Source organism: Chiloscyllium punctatum, chromosome 11, assembly GCF_047496795.1.
Source record: "Chiloscyllium punctatum isolate Juve2018m chromosome 11, sChiPun1.3, whole genome shotgun sequence".
Classification (NCBI taxonomy): Eukaryota; Metazoa; Chordata; class Chondrichthyes; order Orectolobiformes; family Hemiscylliidae; genus Chiloscyllium; species Chiloscyllium punctatum.
The window spans coordinates 111,895,064-111,916,990 of record NC_092749.1 but is presented as its reverse complement, the minus strand read 5'-3'; the positions used below and the strand labels follow the sequence as shown (position 1 = coordinate 111,916,990).

The window sequence follows — 21,927 nt, the reverse complement described above, 5'->3', positions numbered from 1 at the left end:
ACAGTCCAAAGATGTGCAGGTCAGGTGAATTGGCTATGCTAAATTGCCCGTAGTGTTAGGTAAGGGGTAAATTTAGGGGTATGGGTGGGTTGCGCTTCGGCGGGGCGGTGTGGACTTGTTGGGCCGAAGGGCCTGTTTCCACACTGTAAGTAATCTAATCTAATCAAAGAGTGATGGACACATATCCTTCATTGGTGGAAAATATCGCTTATTAGCTGTTACTAACTCTGACTCACTCCCAGATATTTATCATATGTAACTACACTGACAGTAATTTTAAAGCTTTTATAATCCCATAAGTAGCAAGTCAGCTGATAAAAGAATGGGAGTGATTCGAGAGTGAAAAGGGAATACTCCTATAGATGCAGAGGGCCTGGCCAAGTACTAAATGACTACTTCACTTGAGATAGGGATGTAACAGGCAAGTAGTCCCTCTTAAGCATGGGGCTACTGTCAGAGAACTAGAGGATTGCAAATGTTACATCTCTGTTCAATAAAGGAAAGAGGTTTAAATATGGCAATGTGCAAAGCTTAGAACATGATTTCATTCCACGATTGGAAGACACTTACTGAATGATCCCAAGTGTGTGAGTAATTACGCTAACAACACATTTATGATGATCAGTCAGGCTCATATTGTAGCCCATTTCCTCTGGCTGTAAACTAGACAGAATGTAATGCTTTTAAAATGTATTAATTCACGGTGTGCGGGCATCATGAGCCAGATCACCATCAATTACCCATCCCAAATTGCCCAGAGGGCAGTTAAAGGTCAACCACATTCCTGTTGGTCTGGAGTCACAGGTGAGCCAGACCAGGTGAGGGTAGCATTTTCCTTCCCTAATGGACATTAGTGAACCAGCCAGGTACTCCCCCCTAGGGACTGATTGTGGCTCCATAACCATCATTAAACCCTTAATCATTGAATTAAAATTCCAGCGTCTTCATGACAGGATTTGAACCCAGGTCCCAAGGATATTAATGAAAACAAAAAATGCTGGAGATCACAGCCGGTCAGGCAACTTCCATGGAGAGAGAGAGAGCCAACATTTTGGGTTTTGATGGCTCTTCATCAGAAGAGCTCAAAACATTAGCTTGCTCTTTCTCCCCATGGATGCTGCCTGACCTGCTGTGATCTCCAGCACTTTTTGTTTTCAGTACAGATTTCAGCGTCTGCAGTAATTTGCTCCCAGAATATTACCTGGGGTTGTGGATTAAAAGCCTACTGCTAATGACAGGAGGCCACTGTATCCTCTAAATGTGAGGCTATCCACTGCAAATGTGAAGACAATGTAAAAGCCTTCAGCAAAACTTGTTCTCCATTCCATCTTTACCAAATGAAACTTTTGCACATTGACACTTTCAATTGGCCACCACTGGCTCTCAATGTAGAATTTAATTTTCATGGAATTCTTAATACAGATACAATAGTTGCTTTTGCAGCTGTTTATCCACAGCTAACATATTTTGTGGGAATGCTCATTACCTCCCCCCAAACCTAATCCAAAAATATTACAAAAGAGAACACTACATTGCACAATTATACAAAAACCTTTGGGTGCAAACAGCAACACATCATAATTCAAAAAACACCATTTCAGAAATACATTGAATCACAAACACATATTAAAACCTAACTGAATGACATACACATTTTCAGCCAACCTTTGTTCAAATTCGTCTTGCAATGACTAACTCCAGATACAGAACGCGTCACTCCCACAACTTACCACTTGTACCTAATTCGAGGTAGGCTAAATCAATTTAGTACATAAAAGAACACAAATTACTGGTGTCCGTCTGGTGAGCTGTATATCACAACGGTAACTTAAACAGTTGCCCATGCAGAATTATTTATACCTTTCTCTCAACACTTAGCTGAGTTGTACCAGATCAGCACTCCATTTGTTAAGATAGTTTACAGAAACTTCACATCAAAATGCACCCTCCTTACTGTTAATGCCAACCGTAAATATTGTAATAGAATGGAGATACTGGAGTTTAAACTGTGTTGAGTGATATTGATAACAAATGTGTCTCAAATGTATTCACATTGAATATATCTGTTTAAGAATAATTGCCCCACATTAAAATGGTAGGCAAAACAAATTTATAACAGCGTTTACTGCTTCCATTATTAATATTGCACACTGCAATTTCAACCCAAATGTGTCTACATTAAGGCGTGGTGATTTTATTCTTGACTGTAGACAGCTATAATTTGTCCATTGCTGATGTTTCAGAAGATTTTCTGTAAAATAGCATCCTAAGTAAACATTTCTTTGTTGATCCACATCAGGCTCCGTGTCTCGTTGGGTTTACACTCATACTCAATACTTCCAAAGCTGTTTCCCCACTGGCAGTGATCGCGCTTGTGATAGTTGTAGAACTTCACTTGCCATACTGTCTCAAAGGTGCCAATGTCATCAAACTGCAGAGGAGAGAGAAGGAAAACCCTTAAAATGGGAGTTCACTGGAACAGTATATCTCAGAGACAAATCAGATTCTCAACGCCAGATCTCCGCAAGGTCAGAATACGAAGATACAAATTAGGAGTTGGACTCACCACTAAGCCCCTCGAGGCGAAAGTGCGGACTGCAGATGCTGGAGATCAGACTCGAGGTTAGATTGATGCTGGAAAAACACAGAAGGTCAGGCAGCAAGCTCCTTGGATGCTGCCTGACCTGCTGTGCTTTTCCAGCACCACTCTAATCTTGACACTAAGCCCCTCCAGCCTGTTGTACCATTCAACAAGGTCATGGCTGATTTGATTACAGTCTACCCTGATAATTGCTCACCCCTTACCTACTAAGAAACTGTCAACATCTGCCTTAAAAGAATTCCAGATGTTGCTTCCATGACATTTTGAGGAAGAGAATCCCAAACCCTCACAACCCTTTAAGAGAAAAATGTTCTCTTCTTCTTTGCTTAATTGGGCGACTCTGTATTTTAAAATAGCGCTCCTAGTTCTAAGCTCTCCCATAAGAGGGACTATCGTCTACGCAGCCACCCAGTCCTGACCCTGTAGGATCCGATAAGTGTCAGTCAAATCACTTCAAGCATATATAAGCTTAGCCTGTTTAACCTTTCCTTATTAAACAATCCACACATTCCAGTATTAGTCCAGGAAAACTTCCCTGAATTGCTTTCAATGCAAGAAAATGCAGAGACCAGTAATGTACAAAGATCTTCAGATGTGCTCTCCCCAGTGCTTTGAGCTACTGACGCACAACCTCCCTACATTTTTAATTGAATTCTCCATGGAATAAATAATAACATTCCACTAACTTTGCTATTTACTTGTAGAACAAATGAGCTGACTTCCTCGAATGACTCAATCTTCCTTGAATTAATTAAAGATATTCTGCTGAATCAATCAGACTCAGAACCAAAAATCCACTCTCCTGGATTGCTTTGATGTTTCATCTCACACCAGCACTGGTTCTCAAATGAATCTGTAGCCCACGTGAAACAAGCCAAAGCCAGCACTGAGCTCTCCAAGTTTTATATGAAACAATAGGGCAGGTGCTATGGGCTTGCAATTCGAAACAAGGCCAGCCATCCCCTCTGTGCAGGTGGTTAAGGAGACGATAGCAGCTGTGTTTGCTGTAAGGCTGATTTCACACAATAATCATATGCTATTTTTGGGAGTAACTGTTAAGAAAAACGCAAAGATGAAATCATTGACCCTTTTTAAAAATCCCAGTCTAGGAACCTGATTGCAGGGAAAATGGTGCAGAATGGGAGGAGAAAACAATGCAGGAACAGAGTGATATAGGGGGAAGAGAGAAGGTGAGGGGTAAAGAGAGATTGGTGCAGGAGAGAAGAGATGGTGTGAGCCAGAGTGACTGCTGCAGGGAAAAGAGAGGGTGTGGAGCAAAGAGACTGGTGCAGGGAAAAGAGAGAGGGTGTGAGGCAGAGAGACTGGTGTAGAGGGCAAGAGAGGTGGTGTTGGACAGAGCGACTGGTGCAGGGGGAAGAGAGAGGGTGTGGGACAGAGAGACTGATGCAGAGACAAGAGAGAGGGTGTTTGGCAGAGAGACTGGTGCGGGGGAAGAGAGACAGCATGGGACAGAGAGACTAGTGCAGGGACAAGAGAGAAGGTGTGGGACGGACAGACTGGTACAGAGGACAAGACAGAGGGTGTGGGACAGAAAGACTGGTGCAGGAGGAAGAGAGCGGGTGTGGGACAGAGAGACTGGTTCAGGGTGCAAGAGAGAAAGTGTTGGATAGAGTGACTGGTGACGGGGCGAGAGAGAGAGTATGGGACAGAGAGACTGGTGCAGGGGACGAGAGTGAGGGTGTGGGGCAGTGAGAGTGCTGTTTGAGGGGCAGAAAAAGTAGTGAGGGGAGGTGAGAGAATGGTGCTGGGGCACAGCGAGTGGTGCAAAAGCAGAGAGAGTAGCACAGGGGGTCAGGTAGGGTGTTGCTCACATTCATTGCCTTTCCCACAGGTGCTGTGTTAGACAGATGTTGCAAAGGAGCATGTAGCCGAAGGAGGCCACTCAGTTCCTTCAGCCTACTCTGTCATTCCAAATAATGGTTAGTCAACGCTATATCTTTATGCTGCCCCAGATCTCTTGATGTGACTGGTAATGAGACATTCTGAACCACAAACCTCTGAGGCAACATATTCCAAAGATTCAGCACCCTCACATGAAAGACATTCTTCCTCCTCATCTTAAACCTAAATTATCTATACCTTTATTCTGAGGCTGTCTCCTATTGTTCTAGATCCTCCCATTCCACATTTACCTGGTCGAGCCCTGTAAGAATGTATAAGTTTCACTGAGATCACCTTGCATTCTTCTAAACGTCAAAGAATATGGGCCCACTCTCCTCAACCTCTCCTCAAAGGAGAATTGCACACATCCCAGGAATTGGTCTGGTGAACCACTGCTGCATTTCCTCCACAGGAAACGTATCTTGCCTTAAGAAGTGAGATCAAAGCCCCATAAATGACTCCAGGTGCAGTCTGGGAAAGGTTATAGAACATAGAACATAGAACAATACAGCACAGAACAGGCCCTTCGGCCCACGATGTTGTGCCGAACTTCTAACCTAGATTAAGCACCCATCCATGTACCTATCCAAATGCCACTTAAAGATCACCAATGATTCTGACTCTACCACTCCCACGGGCAGCGCATTCCATGCCCCCACCACTCTCTGGGTAAAGAACCCACCCCTGACATCTCCCCTATACCTTCCACCCTTCACCAAACCAACATAGAATTAGGTGCCGAGAGGACCATTTGGCCCCTTTCAGCCTGTTCCACCATTCAGTAAGGACATGGCTCATCAGCGTGTACTCTCATATTCCTATCTACTCCTGACAATGTTGACTCCCTTATTACCTTATTAAGACATACCTCAGTCTTAAAAAATTTCTATGAGCCTCCCTCCACCACTCTTTGGGAAAGAGAGTCCAAACACTTGCAAACACCTAAGAGAAAATAAAATTCCTTCTCATCTCTGTCTTACATGGGAGACCCCTTATTTTTAAACATGCAATATATAGAGTCCCTACAATGTGGAATCAGGCCATTCAGCCAATTGAGTCCACACCGACCCTCCGAAAAGCACCCCACCCTGACCTACCTCATCCCTGTAACCCTGCAATTCCACCATGACCTGCACACGTTTGGAATGTGGGAGAAAACTGGAGCACCAGGAGGAAACTCACACAGACAATGTGCAAACTCCACTCAGACAATTGCCTGAAGGTGGACTCAAACCCAGGTTCCTGGCACTGTGAGGCAGCAGCACTAACCACTGAGTTACCATGGTTTTAAAAGTGTGAGACTAACTTTAGCAACCATCTTAGCAGCCACCCTGTCAAGTCACCGCAGGATCGTAAATGTTTCAATAAGCTCACCTATTACAATTCTCATCTTCAATGATCCAGGCAGAAAACGTCCAATATTTCCTCAGAGGATAACCTCCTCATCCCTGGTATCAGTCAACTCAACATTCTCTCAACTGCTTTTAATATATTTATTTCCTTTCTTAAATAAGGAGACAAACCTGTACACAACCCAAAAATGACCCATTTATGCTTACCCTCTGCTATCGAAACAAACTGAGCACAGTAATGTCACAATGATGTGCAAACTAACAAAACAGACTCTTGGGTGACCTTATAGAGATTTACAAAATAATGATAAGATAGGGTAAACAGAAAAGGTCCTTTCCCTGGGGTGGGGGAGTCCAGAACTAGGGGGCATAGGTTTGGGTGAGAGGGGAAAGATTTAAAAGGGACCTAAGGGGCAACTTTTTCACTCAAACGGTGATGTGCATATGGAATGAGCTGTCAGAGGAAGTGGTGGAGGTTGGTACAATTACAACATTTAAAAGACATCTGGATGGGTATATGAATAGGAATGGTTTAGAGGGATATGGACCAAATGCTGGCAAATGGGATTAGATGAATTTAGGATATCTGGTCAGCATGGGCGAGTTGGACCGAAGGGTCTGTTTCTGTGCTGCACAGCTCCATTACTCTATGATTGGAAGCAATTTTGTATCATAGGCAGAACAACAAGCAAAGCATGAGAACATAGAGTGACTACTGAAGAATCCAATTACTTCAAAAAAACAGTATGCAATTCCCCATTAACGCCTGCCAGTAGTTTTAGTCTCGGATTATCTTCTGATAAGGTCAGGCCAGACCTCCAGCTATTTCTTCAAAACATGTTCATTAACATTGTAAACTTGATAACAGTGCAGCAGAGCTCCAGCTCTGAGTTGCACTCATTCCAACCTTCCAGCAGAGTCTTTACCAAGGTCAGGGATTCAGTCCCCAGGGTCTCTTGGGATCTAATGCAGGAGACTGAGGGAGGCAAGGGAGGAGATTGCTGTGACCTTGGCAAAGACAAGCCACAAGGGAGGCCCCATAAGACTGGAGAATAGCAAATGTTGGTCCTTGGTTTAAGAGGGGCAATAGGGATAATGCAGGAAAGAATAGACCAGTTAGCCTAACATCAGTGGTAGGGAAATTAGTGGAGGAGATTCTTACAGACAGGATTTACTCACATTTGGAAAAGAATGGACTTCTTTGGGATACTGCGCATGGCTTTGTATGGGGGAGATCTTGTTTCATAAATGTGATTGAGTTTTTTGAGGAAATAATGAAGGTGATTAATGAGGATAGGGTAGTGGATGTTCTCTACATGAACTTTATTAAAGCATTTGACAAGGTCCTTCATGGTAGTCTGGTCCAGAAGGTGAACTCATGTGGGATCTACAGTGAGTTGGTAAGTTGGATACAAAATAGGCTTGGTTATAGAAGACAGGGTAGATGTGGAGTGGTGCTTTTCTGACTGAAGATCTGTGACCAGTGATATTTTGCAAGAATCGGTGCTGGGACCTCCATTGTTTGTAATACATATAAATGATTGAATGAAACTATAGGTGGATTCTTTCATAAGTACATTTGCAGACAACATAAAAATAGGTTGAGTTGTGGACGGTAAGGAAGGTTGACAAAGGATTCAGCAGGATATAGGTCAGCTCGAAGGAGATGGAGTTTAATTGGACAAGTTTAAGGTGGTGCATTTTTTTTAAGACTAGATTCCCTACAGTGTGGAAACAGACCCTTCGGCCCAACAAGTCCATACTGACCCTCCGACAAGTAACCCACCCGCACCCATTTCCCTCTGACTAATGCACCTAACACTACGGGCAATTTAGCATGGCAAATTCACCTGACCTGCACATCTTTGGACTGTGGGAGGAAACTGGAGCACCCGGAGGAAACCCACGCAGACACGGGGAGAACGTGATAAGATACTTACAAGATAATACATGGTTTGGAAAGGGTGGACGCTAGGAAATTGTTTCCGTTAGGCGAAGAGACTAGGACCTGTGGACACAGCCTTAGAATTAGAGGGGGTAAATTCAGAACAGAAATGCGGAGACATTTCTTCAGCCAGAGAGTGGTGGGCCTGTGGCATTCATTGCCGCAGAGTGCGGTGGAGGCCGGGACGCTAAATGTCTTCAAGGCAGAGATTGATAAATTCTTGATGTTACAAGGAATTAAGGGCTACGGGGAGAATGTGGGTAAGTGGAGTTGAAATGCCCATCAGCCATGATTGAATGGCAGAGTGGACTCGATGGGCCGAGTGGCCTTACTTCCGCTCCTATGTCTTATGGTCTTAACGTGCAAACTCCACACAGACAGTCTCCAGAGGCTGGAATCGAACCTGGGACCCTGGTGCTATAAGGCAACAGTGCTAACTGTTGAGCCACTGTGCCGCCCTGGGAGGTCAAATGCGAGAGAAAAATGAACAGTATATGGCAAAGCCCTTAGGAGGACTGATATAGAGAGGGGTCTTGGGGTGGAAATCCATTGCTCCCTGAAAGTGGCAACACAAGTGGATAAGGTAGTAAAGAAGACATACAGCATGCTTGTCTTTATCAGTTGGGGCATTGAGTATAAAAGTTGGCAAGTCAGGTTGCAGCTGTATAAAACTTCAGTTAGGCCACTAACTGGAATACTGTGTACAGCTTTGGTCTCCACACTACAAGAAGGATGCGGAGGCATTGGAGAGGGTATAATCAGACTGGAGAGAGGATAGAGAGATTGACATTTTCAAGTGAAAACAAACCAAAGCCTGAGGGGAGACCTGATAGAAGTTTACAAAATTATGAGAGGCACAGATAGAATGGAAAATTGGAACCTTATCCCCAGGTTAGAAATGTCAACACTGGGGGACATAGGTTTAAGGTAAAAGGGGGTAAGTTTAAAGCAGATGTGAGCGACAAGTTTTTTACACAAAGGATGGTAAGTGCCTGGAATGTGCTGCCAGAGGTGGTGGTGGAGATGGATACAACAGCATCACTTAAGAGTCATTGTGACAGATATATGAATAGGCAGGGAATACAGGGATATGGACTGCATAGAGACAAAATATTTTTTTTACACAATAAGTACAGAGAATGCATTGCCATGGGGAGGTGGCAGAAGCAGATACAATAGCAACATTTAAGAGACATTCAGACATTTCTAACCTGGTGTTGTGTGATTTTTAACTAAAAAAAAGCAGGCATGGAATAGGGAGAGATAGATATGTGCAGGCAGATGGGATTAATTTAAGATGTCATCATAGTCGATGTAGACATGGTGGGCCGAGGGGCCCTGGACTGTTCAATGTTCCATATCACCCTTACATGCAGCATATCTCAGAGGCTGATCTGCATCTTCATTAAACCCTATCTCTATACCAATAAGAACACTGTTACTACAGTTTAACAAGCCATGTGTGAGTACTCCAGCCTTATGTACAAACGTGAAAAAGTTTGTGAAATAGATGATCGATTGGAAAGTGCTCCCCGTACCATGGGACACTTTTGCTTTCTCTTCCAAATCAAACATTTGAGTGCATTGATCTAGAGTTCTCTGCCTGAAGTGGCAGTGGAAGAAGATTCAATCATTTTTTTTCCACAGGAAATTAGATAAATACATGAAGGAGCAAAAATGAATTCAGGGGTTTTAGGGAAAAAGTAGAGGAGTGAGATGAATTGAATGGCCTAGCACAGGGATGACGGGCCAAAGGATCTTCTTCTGTACTGTTTCATTCAAAGAACAAGAACAAAGAACAAAGAAAATTCCAGCACAGGAACAGGTCCTTTGGCCCTCCAAGCCTGTGCCGATTAAGATCCTCTGTCTAAACCTGCCGTTTATTTTTTAAGGATCTGTATCCCTCTGCTCCCTGATCATTCAGGTATCTGTCTAGATACATCTTAAATGACACTACCATCCGCCTCTACCACCTCCGCTGGCAATGCATTCCTGGCACCCACCACCCTCTGTGTAAAGGACTTTCCACACATATCTCCCTTAAACTATTCCCCTCTCACCTTGAACTTGTGACCCCTAGTAACTGAGTCCCCCACTCTGGGAAAAAGCTTTTTGTTATCCACTCTGTCTATACCCCTCATGATTTTGTAGACCTCAATCAGGTCCCCCTTCAATCTCCATCTTTCTAATGAAAATAATCCCAATTTATTCAACCTCTCTTTATAGCTAGCACCCTCCATACCAGGCAATATCCTGGTGAAAGTGAGGACTGCAGATGCTGGAGGTCAGAGTCGCGAGTGTGGTGCTGGAAAAGCGCAGCAGGTCAGGCAGCATCGAGGAGCAGGAGAATCAGTGTTTTGAGCATAAGTCCTTCATCAGGAATCATGCAGCGAGAGAGGGACTCATTAAAATCCTTGTAGAGAGAGAAAGAAAACTTCAAGGTAGGCATCTTTGGAAGAGACTCCATAGTAAGGTTAAAATCAACTAGGAGAGAGTGTGGACTGCAGATGCTGGAGAACAGAGTCGAAGAGTGTGGTGCTGGAAAAGCACAGCAGGTCAGGCAGCATCCGAAGAGCAAGAGCATCAACGTTTTGGATGTAAGCCCTTCATCAGGTTGATTCTCCTGCTCCTCGGATGCTGCCTGACCTGCTGTGCTTTTCCAGCACCACACTCTCAACATCCTAGTGAACCTCCTCTGCAACCTCTGCAAAGCATTCACATCCTTTTGGTAATGTGGTGACCAGAACTGTATGCAGTATTCCCAATGTGGACGAACCAAAGTCCTATGTAACTGTAACATGACCTGCCAACTCTTGTAATCAATATCCTATCCGATGAAGGAAAGCATACCGTATGCCTTCTTGACCACTCTATTGACCTGCATTGGCACTTACAGGGAACAATGGACTTGAACACCCAGGTCTCTCTGTATATCAATTTCCCCAGGACTTTTCCATTTACTGAATAGTTCGCTCTTGAATTGCATTTTCCAAAATGCATCACCTCGCATTTGCCCGGATTGAACTCCATCTGTCATTTCTCTGCCCATCTCTCCAATCTGTCTATATTCTGCTGTATTCTCTGACAGTCCACTTCATTATCTGCTACTCCACCAATCTTAGTGTCATCTGCAAACTTTCTAATAAGGCTATATATACCTTCCTCCAGATCATTTACATGTATCACAAACAACAGTGGTCCCAGCACGGATCCCAGTGGTCCCAGAACGGAACCCAGTGGTCCCAGCACGGATCCCAGTGGTCCCAGCGCGGATCCCAGTGGTCCCAGCGCGGATCCCAGTGGTCCCAGCGCGGATCCCAGTGGTCCCAGCGCGGATCCCAGTGGTCCCAGCGCGGATCCCAGTGGTCCCAGCGCGGATCCCAGTGGTCCCAGCGCGGATCCCAGTGGTCCCAGCACGGATCCCAGTGGTCCCAGCACGGATCCCAGTGGTCTCAGCACGGATCCCAGTGGTCTCAACACGGATCCCAGTGGTCCCAGCACAGATCCCAGTGGTCCCAGCACGGATCCCAGTGGTCCCAGCACGGATCCCAGTGGTCCCAACACGGATCCCAGTGGTCCCAACACGGATCCCAGTGGTCCCAGCATGGATTCTATCATTCCAACAGCTGGTACCTCTCCTCAAATCTCTGGGTGGCCCCTCAGCCCTAATGAGGAGGATGCTGGCAGTGATGGGAACGGTCCAGGACATGTGACAGCTGTGAGTTTATAGCAATATTCAACTTCAAATAATGTCAACCAGTTACTATCACTGGACTACATCATAAAAACAGCATGACCTCTCTATTAAAAGGCAGAGCAAACCTCTTTTCATAATAAGCTCTACATTGTTAGGATCTGGAACATGCAACCTGAAAAGCGATTTCAAGTATAATTTCATCATGGGAGTTGGACAGCTTACAGGGTTACAGACAAGAAAGAAGGGACATGAAACTAAAGCTTTAGCACATTTTCAAAAAAAGCCAACATAGACAATTTGGCCAATTGTTCCCCAATTTCAATAATCTATGGACAGAATTCTAGCTACTGTGGAGAGAGAAACAGAGTTAACCATTTTCAGTCCAATATGACTCTTCTTTCATACTGAAGTTCTGATAAAGGTCATATCAAGCTTGAAACATTAACTTTATTTCTCTCTCCACAGATGCTGTCAAATCTGCTGAGTTTTTTCCAGCACTTACTGTTTTATTCCTGATCAAATCCTATGTACATCAGTGATTTGCATTTTAGAGTTAGAGACAATGGGCTCTGAGGTGCAAAGAAAACTACAAATGGATACTGATGAAGCCATGAAACAGACCAAGTATGACAGATGGAATTTAATGTCAGTAAATGTGAGGTGGTGTAATGTCGTTTAAAATAAGGCTGGATGATATCGTCAAGCAAAAAAAAACCTGGATAGTTAAGCTTCAAAAGACATTTGTCTCAATTCCTCAAGTAAATGAGGCTATCAAAACTGGATGGAATACTGGGTAACATATGTTATAGTTTCATAGTATGCAGATAATTGCTAGCTAACCTCACTGAGTCATCGTGGAGGCTTACTGTCACACTTTCATTTTACCAAAATGTATAAATTAAAGGAAAATATAACCAGTTTCAAGGAAATGGTACAAATGGCATTGTTTCCTTTCTTCAAAGAAGTGTTAAGTTGCATGAAATGCTCAAGATAATTTAAAGAATAACGAAGCCCCTCCTCGGAGCAATGTATTCTGTCACATCCCCACAACTCTCGGATCTCTGTAACCTCAGTTCAACCCAGACCAATGGGATCAAATTATCCTTTGTTGATACTAAGTGTCCTATGTGTCATAGGTTACAACCAACTGCTAGCAGCTTGTGGCTTGGGTATTTTCTGCTTGATTCTCCTTTATGTACTTTTAAATAAGCCATAAACAGGTTAGACAGTCCTGATGGGAGCATTGTTCCAAAAACAAAAATCAAACAGTCAATGGAAACTTCCACAACTGTCACAGAAACTTATCAAAATGTCACCTCCAGGAGTGATGACGCACCCCAGCTCCATAGAGACCACTGGTCCCTGAAGACAATCTCTCCATCCTACACTCTCAAATACTAACTTAACAAATGGATGATGTCCTTTCTAGACATTTTCTGATCAACCTGTTCTTAGATGTAATTACACTCTTCTGGAGAAGCTAGGACTTAAGTCCTGATGAAGGGTTAAGCCCAAAACATTGACTCTCTTGCTCCTCGGATGCTGCCTGACCTGCTGTGCTTTTTCCGAAGCCACACTTTATCACTCTGACTTCTCAGCATGTGTAGTCCTCACTATCTCTTTGAATCCAGGAATTCCGGCTCAGAGGTATGGACATTACCAGTGCACCACAAGAGTGCTGATGTCCTCCTTTCTGTACTGAGTCTAAGGGCCTTCGTGATTAGCAACAGTAGAGGATAAACCACTACTGATGCTTAATGAGATAAAGTACCTGTCTTATACAGAAAGATGTAGTTTACTGTACAATAGCAGTAAGTACAAGTTTGACTAGTTAGGCGTAATTACAATCAGGAGCCAGAGATAACAGGTCTGTCTCCACAGGGACCTCATCACAGTCTGCTTCTTCTCCAGCCTGACTAGCTGGAGCTTAATGCAGCTTCAACATTAACTCTTTCAGAACCTGAGTCGTGCTAAACAGAGACATATTTTGGTGAAGCCTTTCATCTTGCACTTATTCTGTACCACCAAACGACTACTTCTTTCATAGACCATCAGCTTGTACAACAGTATATGAAGTGGTCTTGCACTATCATTGCCAATACAGCTTCTTCAGTCCACAGAATAGCCCTTGATTCTGCAATTAACTAGCACTGTTGCTCAAACAAGCTGGATGCAGACTGTTGTGGTTAATTGCTGTTGCCTTATGGGTATTTTTCTGAGATTGTGGGTGAGACATGTTGTTAATCCGGTTTAATCAAGCATATCTTGCACTGAGGTTATAAAAGCAAAATATCACAGATGCTGGAGATCAGAAATATAAACTGTTAGCAAAACGCAGCAAATCTGACAGTCTCAATGCAGAGAGAAACAGAGTTAACGTTTCAAACCCAATATGACTCCTTTTCAATCTTCAGAACTGAAGGAGTCATATTGGACCTGATACACCAACAGTGTTTCTCTCAAAATAAACACTACCAGATTTGCGGAGTTTCTCCAGCTCTTGGCTTTTCTATTTCTCGATCTGAAGTTATCTGATGCTGACAGAAGTGCCATTTCATTGAATTAAGAACCTCAATTTAAGAAGTGGAGAATGGAGTTAATAAAAAATTTGTTCCTCCTCAAACCTATTTCAGTCTTCATTAATTAGATGCATTTATGCACTGCAGCATAAAGGCATGCAAAGGTCAAGTGCAAATTATATTACAGTTGAGCATAATTTGCTTGTAGCAACGGCCAAGATCATTATTCTGTTTGCTGCGCCAGAGTGTATTTGCAGCCGGTGCCTACTCTATTAAGCAGAAATACGATTACTCCTCTCCCAAAAGATTAATTTCAGATTTTTCATAATATAATTGTTAAAAATAAACGTCATATTTATTTGAAAATTCTCAGTGTAGTAGCAGAAGTATTCACTATTTTAAATTTGTTCACAAGTAGTTGCCATTCCTTAGTGGGACTGGGTATAAGTCCTGGAACTCCTACCTCCCACCTCCCTAACAGCATTGTGAGGATACCTACACCCCAAGGTTTTCAGTAATTAATCATAGAGACATTCAGAATAGAAACAGACCCTTTGATCCAAACAGACCATGATACCAAACTAAACTAGCCCCACCTGCCTATGCTCGGGCTATATCTAAGTAGTGGGTGTCGCTGACTATGTCAGCATTTATTGCCTGTCTGTGGATGCCATTGAGAAGCTGATGGTGAGCTGCCCTCTTTGCAGTGAAGAAGGTTATCTAAGATTACAAAGAGATCTTTGGTCAATAGGCTGAAGAATGGCAGATGGATAAATGCAGGTATTGTATTTTAGTAAAACAAATAAGGGCAGGTCTTATGCAATTTAAGATAGGGCCCTCGATGTTTTGTAGGACAGAGAGACCTAGGGGGTACAGGTACATAATTCTTTGAAGTCCGCTTCATATATAGACATTTAGCACACTTGCATCATTGCTCAGATCTTTGAGTACAGAAGTTGGGATGTTATGTTGAAGTTGTACACGACATTGGTGAGGCCTCTTCTGGAGTATTTTGTCCAGCTCTGGTCACCCTGTTCTAGGAAGGGTAGGTTTAAGATGAGATTTACCAGGATGTTGCCAGGAATGGAGGGTTCAAGTTATAAGGAGGCTGGGATAGGCTGGGACCTCTTTCACTGTAGCGTAAGAGGTTGAGGGGTGATCTTACAGAAGTTTATAAAATCATGAGAGGCAAGGATAAGGTGAATGGCAGATGTCTTTTCCCTAGGGTGGGGGATTTCAAGACTGGAGGGTATATTTTTAAGGTGAGAGTCAAAAGATTTAAAAAAGACATGATGGGCAACTTTTTTTACAGAGAGTGTGGTTTGTGTGTGGAATGAACTTCCAGACAAAGTGGTGGATGTGGGTATAGTTACAACTTTTGGAGAAATACATGAATAAGAAATGTTTGGAGGGATATGGGCCAAACACAGACAGATGGGACTAGTTTAGTTTGGGATTATAGTTGGACTGAAGGATCTGTTTATGTACTGTATGACTCTGATTAATCACTGAAATCCTGAGGTCCAGGTACCTCCACAATGTTCTTAGGGAAGGATGAGTTCCAGGATCTCCACTCAGCAACACTGAAGGAATGGTGATATCCACTGGATGGCATAGTGGCTCAGTGGTTAGCACTGCTGCCCCACAGTACCAGGGACCTGGGTTTGATACCACCCTCAGGCAACTCACTGTGTGGAGTTTGCACATTCTCCCCATGTCTGCGTGGATTTCCTTCAAGTGCTCTCAGTCTCCTTCCACAGTCCAAAGATGTGCAGGTTATGTGGATTGGTTGTGCTAAGTTCCCTGCAGTTTCCAGGGATGTGCAGGCAAGGTGGATTAACCATGGGAAATGCAGAGATAGGGTGGGTGGAATGCTTTTCAGAGGGTCAGTGTTGATGGGCCGAATGGCTCACTTCCACAATGTTGGGACTCTGATTCTATCTTTCCAAATCAGGACAGTAAGTGGTTTGGAGACGAACTTGCAGGGAGTGGTGTTCCCATGTATCTGCTGCCCTTGTCCTTCGAGATGCTCAAGGTCATGAGTTTGGAAGGTGCTGTTGAAGGAGTCTTATTAGTTATCATATCAAGCCTCGCATAATACAAGAATTCAGCTATGAAGATTCTAAAACATTAATATTTTTCTGGCCCTGTAGCTAGAATGCCCCACAATGGCCATAGCATAACTAATTTATAAAAGTAGGGAACTGCTGCAAAATTCCATCCGTACTGACATGAAACATTATTTTAAAGGCTAAAAATAGAAAGATTCCATCAGAATAGATTAATCCTCAGACAAAGAAGATAAAGTATCTCCCACAGTATTGCACGGGATGAACAGCTCACTGAACTATTTATTAACTCAACCTCAATTTGGTACAATAACATAAATAAATCTTCTTGCTTCCTACTATCTCAGCTCAGAAAGCAGCCACATACTCATGTCAGCAGTGACATCAATTCATGCAATGCCATATATCACGCCCTACAAATTCCTCCACTGTTCTGTCTCACAAACCAGCAACCCCCCTTCCTGCACAGAGGTAACTTCTGTTTTGTAAAATTCCTGATTTCTCTTCTAAAATTGGCAAATGATGCTGGGTCAACTGTGAATTTTGAAACTGAGACGGAAGGATTTCTGCTAAACAAAGACACGAAGAAATGTGGGATAAAGGTGGGTCACAATCTCATTGATAGGTACAACAGTCTTGAGGGGCTGAATGGCCTCAGATTGGCATCTTAACAGTTTCCTAATCAATTGCCTAGGACCAGGAGGGCACATTGAAAAGAAAAGGCCTCCAATTTAATGCTGAAATGGGTTTATTAATGCTGAAATATATTTCTGATGAGTGGGATAAAAGGCTAATGGGAGAGGCAAGAGAGTGGAGTTGAGACCAGGATAACATCAGCCATGATCATGTTAGATGGCGGAGTGGGCTTGATGGGCTGAGTTGCCTTCTCTCGCTTCCATTTCCTATGCTCTTATATCCTATGTCCCTATCAGATAGGTAACAAGAAGTCCTAGCAGAATCAGAATTGATACAAATCTGGGGGCTATTCTGTGACAATTGGAGTCATAGCTAACACAAAGAAAGATGTGATTTGGAGATGCCGGTGTTGGACTGGGGTGTACAAAGTTAAAAATCACACAGCCCCAGGTTATAGTCCAATAGGTTTGTTTGGAAGCACTAGCTTTTGGAGTGTTGCTCTTTCATCATGGACTACAACCTGGTGTTGTGTGATTTTTAACAAAGAAAGATAGTTGCAGTTGTTGGAGGTTAGTCATCTCACCTCCAGGACGTACCTGCATGATACCATCCTAGGTTTAACCATCTTCATCTGCTTCATCAATGGTCTTCCCTCCATCATATGGGCATGTTTGTTGATGACTGCACAATGTTTAGCACCATTTGCAACTCCTCAGATACTAAAGTAGTCCATGTCCATATGCAGCAAGACCTGGACAATATCCAAGTTTGGGCTGATAAGAGGCAAGCAACATACATGCCACACAAGTACCAAGCAATGACTATCTCCACAAGAGAGAATCTAACTATCAACCCTTGACATTCAATGGCATTGCCAAAACTGTATCTCCCACATCCTGGGGGCTATAACTGACCTGCAACTGAAGTGGAGCAGCCATATAAACACAGTGGCAATTGGTACAGGTCAGTGGCTAGAAATCTTGCATCGAGTGCTTCACGACCCAGCTCCTCAAAGCCTGTCCACCATCTACAAGGCACAACTCAAGAGTGTGATGGAATACTCCCCACTTGCCTGGATGGGGGCAACTCCAACAACACTCAAGAAGCTCAACACCATCCAGCACAATACAGCCTGGTGACTGACACCTCATCCATCATTTTCAATATCCATTCCCTCCATCAATGATGCACAATGACAACAGTTCCATAGAATAGAGTTCCACAGAATCCCTACAGTGTGAAAACAGGCTCTTTGGCCCAACAAGTCCACACCAACCCTCTAAAGAGTAACCCACCTAGACCCATTCCCCCTGCCCTATATTTACCCCTGACTAATGCACCTAATCTACACATCCCTGAACACTGTGGGCAGTTTACCCTGGCCAATTCACCTAACCTGCAAATCTTTGGACTGTGGAGAGGAAATCAGAGCAACCGGAGGAAACACACACAGACACGGGGGAATGTGCAAACTCCACACACACAGTCGCTCGAGGCAGGAACCGAACCCAGGTCCCTGGCACTGTGAGGCAGCAGTGCTAACCACTGAGCCACTGTGCCACCCCAAAGTATGTACCATTTACAAGATACACTGCAATAATTCACCAAGGTGCCTTTGACAGTGCCTTCCAGACTTGCGATCACTACCATCTAAAAGGACAAGGACAACAGATGCATGGGAACATCATGGAGGGTCAGTGGCTCAGCGGTTAGCACTGCTGTCTCACAGCACCACAAACCTGGGTTCGATTCCACCCTTGGGTGACTGTGTGGAGTTTGTACATTCTTCCTGTGTCAGTGTGGATTTCCTCCAATATACTCTGGTTTCCTCCCACAGTCTAAAGATGTGCACATTGGGTGAATTGGCTATGCTAAATTGTCCATGAATGTGTAGGCTAGGTGGGATGCTCTTCAGAGGGTCAGTGTGGACTTGGTGGGCTGAACAACCAGCTTCCATGTTGTAGGTATTCTATTCTATGATGGTGTCTGAAAGTTCCCCTTCAGATCTCAAACTATCCTGCCTTGGGATTAGATTACTGTTCCTTCATTATTGCTGGGTCAACATCCTAGAAGTCCCTCTCTAAGGGCACTGTGGGTGGACTACAGCACACACACTGCAGTGGTTCAAGAAAGCAACTCACCCCCCACCACCTCAATGGCAATTAGGAAGAGAGATAATAAATAGTAGGCCAACCATCAGCCCACATCCCATGAACAAACAAACAAATATTCTTCTCTGTCAGGATTCTGAGTCATTGGGATCTCTCTTCCCTAAACAGCAGTGGAGACAGGGGCATTAAATATTTTTGAGGAGAGGTAGATCAATTCTTGACTAACAAGGACGTCAAAAGTTCTCAGTGGTTAGCAGAAATGAGGTGTTGAGATCACAACCAGTGCAGCCATGATCTTATTGCAGGCTCAAGGGACTGATTAGCCCACTCCCTATAGTTTGTCTGTGTCTGTGTCTTCAGAGTTCAGGAAGGAATGATGCACAAGCCCTGGCTCCTGACAGTTTGTGCTATCGCATTTTATTTCTCTCCCAAATCAATTAATGAAAAAGGATACCGCGTCCTGCAGTGTGGAAAAACTGCTGAGGGGGCTGAACCAAAAAACACCCAAAGAACTGCAGGTGCTGGAAATCAGAAACAGATATTGTTGGAGAAACTCAGCAGGTCTGGCAACATCTGTGGAGCAAGAAAGCAGAGTTAACGTTTTGGGTCCAGCGACCCTGCCTCAGAACTGTGATCTGTTCTGAACCTAGTCCTGAAGAAGAAATGCTGGCTCAGTGGTTAGTGCTGCTGCCTCACGGTGCCAGGGACCTGGGTTCGATTCCACCCTCAGGTGACTGTGTGGAGTTTGCACCTACTCCTCGTGTCTGTGTGGGTTTCTGCCAGGTGTTCTGGTTTCCTCCCATAGTCCAAAGCTGTGTGGTTTAGGTGGGTTTGCCATGGGAAATTAGGCTCACAGGGATTGGGTGGCCTGCTGTTTGGAAGGGTCACTGTGGGCCGAATGCCTGCTTCCACACTGTAGGAATTCTATGAACAGCCGAAAACACTAACTCTGCTCTCTCTCCACAGATGCTGCCAGACCTGCTGAGATTTTTCCCTCAGCAATTTCTATTTGTGTTGTTGAGAGAGAGCTGTGTCACCAAAGAATCCACATTCCCAAAGGAACTGTGAAAGAGAATGTCTGCCATTCTGTTTGCATTAGTCAGCGCTGTCTTTGCCATCGTATCACCTAATCCCTGCTGCTCTTCCCAAACTGGATCTGGTGAACAGATGTCAAAGGTTAAGACATTTGGACCAATGCAACACTGTGGTTTTGAATCTTTTCCATCTCTCACCTGGATGTTGACTTGTAGAGGCTGACGTTCCCCGCTTTTTGTGTGAGCCACCCCCTCCGTGTCATAGATGCCAGTGTAATCCACAGTTTGGGGGTCCCGCGATTTCTCCCCCAGAGGAATTGGCACTGCTCCGATCATCATCGACCTGCCATTCAACGATAGCAATTAAAACAGAGCTTCTCCTCAGCCAACCCCCCCTCCCCCCTCCACCCTCCACCCCCAGCTATCAGTGAAAGGGGCAAGGTTTAAAGTTTTGAGGTGATATTGAAAGAAGAAACACAGCCACCCCACCCTAGGGTTCATCAATATGTGAATTTTATAAAATGTCCATGAATATCACAAGAGGTCAGACTGTAAATTTACACCTTTGACAGCAAAACCTGATCAATATTTAATGAAATCAGAGGTTTCCTCTTGGCTTTTGCAGCATGAAGAGAGGGGATAATAATAATTAATTTTCTTGTGAAAATCCCATCAGCAGATTCCCAGTTCCCCCACTCCCTCTGACAATCCATCTTGCACCTTCTGCTGTTTACTCATTTCTCGAACATTACAACAGCAGCAAATCTCCCTGCGGGTCAGGCTGGTTTTATTTTTCATAAATCTTCCTCAGGTGCGTTTTATTTGCTCTCTGTTATCAAGCGAGATTTAAGTTGACCTCGATAGGAAACGCTGACAATCCACTAGGATGTTCCCTTGTTAAATAACGTTAGCGTGTCTGGCAAACACTGCTCAGCCAGAGAAACCTTCCCCCCCCCCCCTCCCTCCCTCCAACCCTGCACTGCCATCCCCCAATTTAGATTGCTCCGGGAACCTGAAGTCAAAGGGAAGAGACAGGCGCTAGGAAATTCAAACAATGGGTATGTTTTGAGGTGGGGGAGCAAATTATCCAAACCCACGGCCCAAACACCACACCCTCCCACTCCCCACCCCACCCCACCGACCCAGCAGCCTCTCCCTGTTTTACTCACTTGACTGCTACAATCCCCGGCTTCAGTACAATATCGACCTTATACTTAGCTCCTGTAAGCAACTTAATAGTGCGGTTCTGTCCGAATCGCTGACCGTCCACTTTGAAATACACCGGGCCATCACCGGGCTGGATTCTCAAAGAGACACCGATTTTCAGCAAACTGGGAATCTCCCCCATGATCCGGTGGTGGAGGGAGAGAGACGAGAAAACCTTGCAGTCTACTGCTGGGAGAAATGATGGGCTGATTTTTAAAATAAAAACCCTCAGCTACAGCGTTGGGCTTCTTACCCCATGGACAGTGACAGCGCCAGTACAAACCCCCCTCAATATGGGCAGGATGCACACGCAGCGCTGCAAACACCAAGCAGGCAACGCTAAATGCAGACTGATTGCAGACATAATCCCTTGCTGCAATACACAGACGTCAGCACGACACTGTCAGGACCCTGCCTCATGAACCTTTCTGCTCAGGGAAGCGTTAAACATCACATGGTAATGTCCTCAACCTTAGCCACCTGGTTCAAATAGAAAGCCCCTTTTCCTTACAATATCGGGATAACAGTTTAGGGCACCAGGTTTATGAATGAATATTCCCAGATCAATAATGTAAATGTTTAAAATGTAGCTCAGAACTTGAGGATTGCTGAACAAAAGGCACATTTTGTCAAGCTTTTCATCTTGCTCTCATCAGGACAACTCGCAAGGATACCAATTCAAGGAGGAAGAGCACCATTTATACTGATTGAGAACAAAGTCAGATGTCATATGACACCAGGTTATAGTCCATCAGGTTGATGTGAAATCACAAGCTCTCAGAACACTGCTCCTTTGGCAGATGTGCACTCCGAAAGCTGGTGATTTCAAATAAATCAGTTGGACAATAACCTGA

At 44.2% G+C, this 21,927-nt stretch overlaps 2 protein-coding genes across 2 annotated transcripts in view; one reads left to right on the top strand and one right to left on the bottom strand.

Annotated features, from left to right (window-relative positions):
* Window positions 1-21,927, top strand: part of plek (pleckstrin) — a 137,515-nt gene that overhangs the window by 57,042 nt on the left and 58,546 nt on the right. The gene's annotated exons all lie outside the window — the stretch shown is intronic.
* cnrip1b (cannabinoid receptor interacting protein 1b) lies at window positions 1,358-21,466 on the bottom strand. The gene is made up of 3 exons (XM_072581534.1): window positions 21,037-21,466; window positions 20,066-20,210; window positions 1,358-2,431 (listed from the first exon to the last, which is right to left on the bottom strand). The coding sequence occupies exons 1-3, from the start codon at window positions 21,213-21,215 to the stop codon at window positions 2,267-2,269; spliced, it is 489 nt and encodes a 162-aa protein (XP_072437635.1). The 5' UTR covers window positions 21,216-21,466; the 3' UTR covers window positions 1,358-2,266.

Excerpts from the sequence above, each read along its gene's own strand:
- cnrip1b (XM_072581534.1), bottom strand. The coding sequence starts at position 21,215 with ATGGGGGAGATTCCCAGTTTGCTGAAAATCGGTGTCTCTTTGAGAATC. Across the intron at positions 20,211-21,036 it reads CCGGGGATTGTAGCAGTCAA|GTCGATGATGATCGGAGCAG; the intron begins GTGAGTAAAACA and ends GTTGAATGGCAG. Across the intron at positions 2,432-20,065 it reads CTCTACAAGTCAACATCCAG|TTTGATGACATTGGCACCTT; the intron begins GTGAGAGATGGA and ends TCTCCTCTGCAG.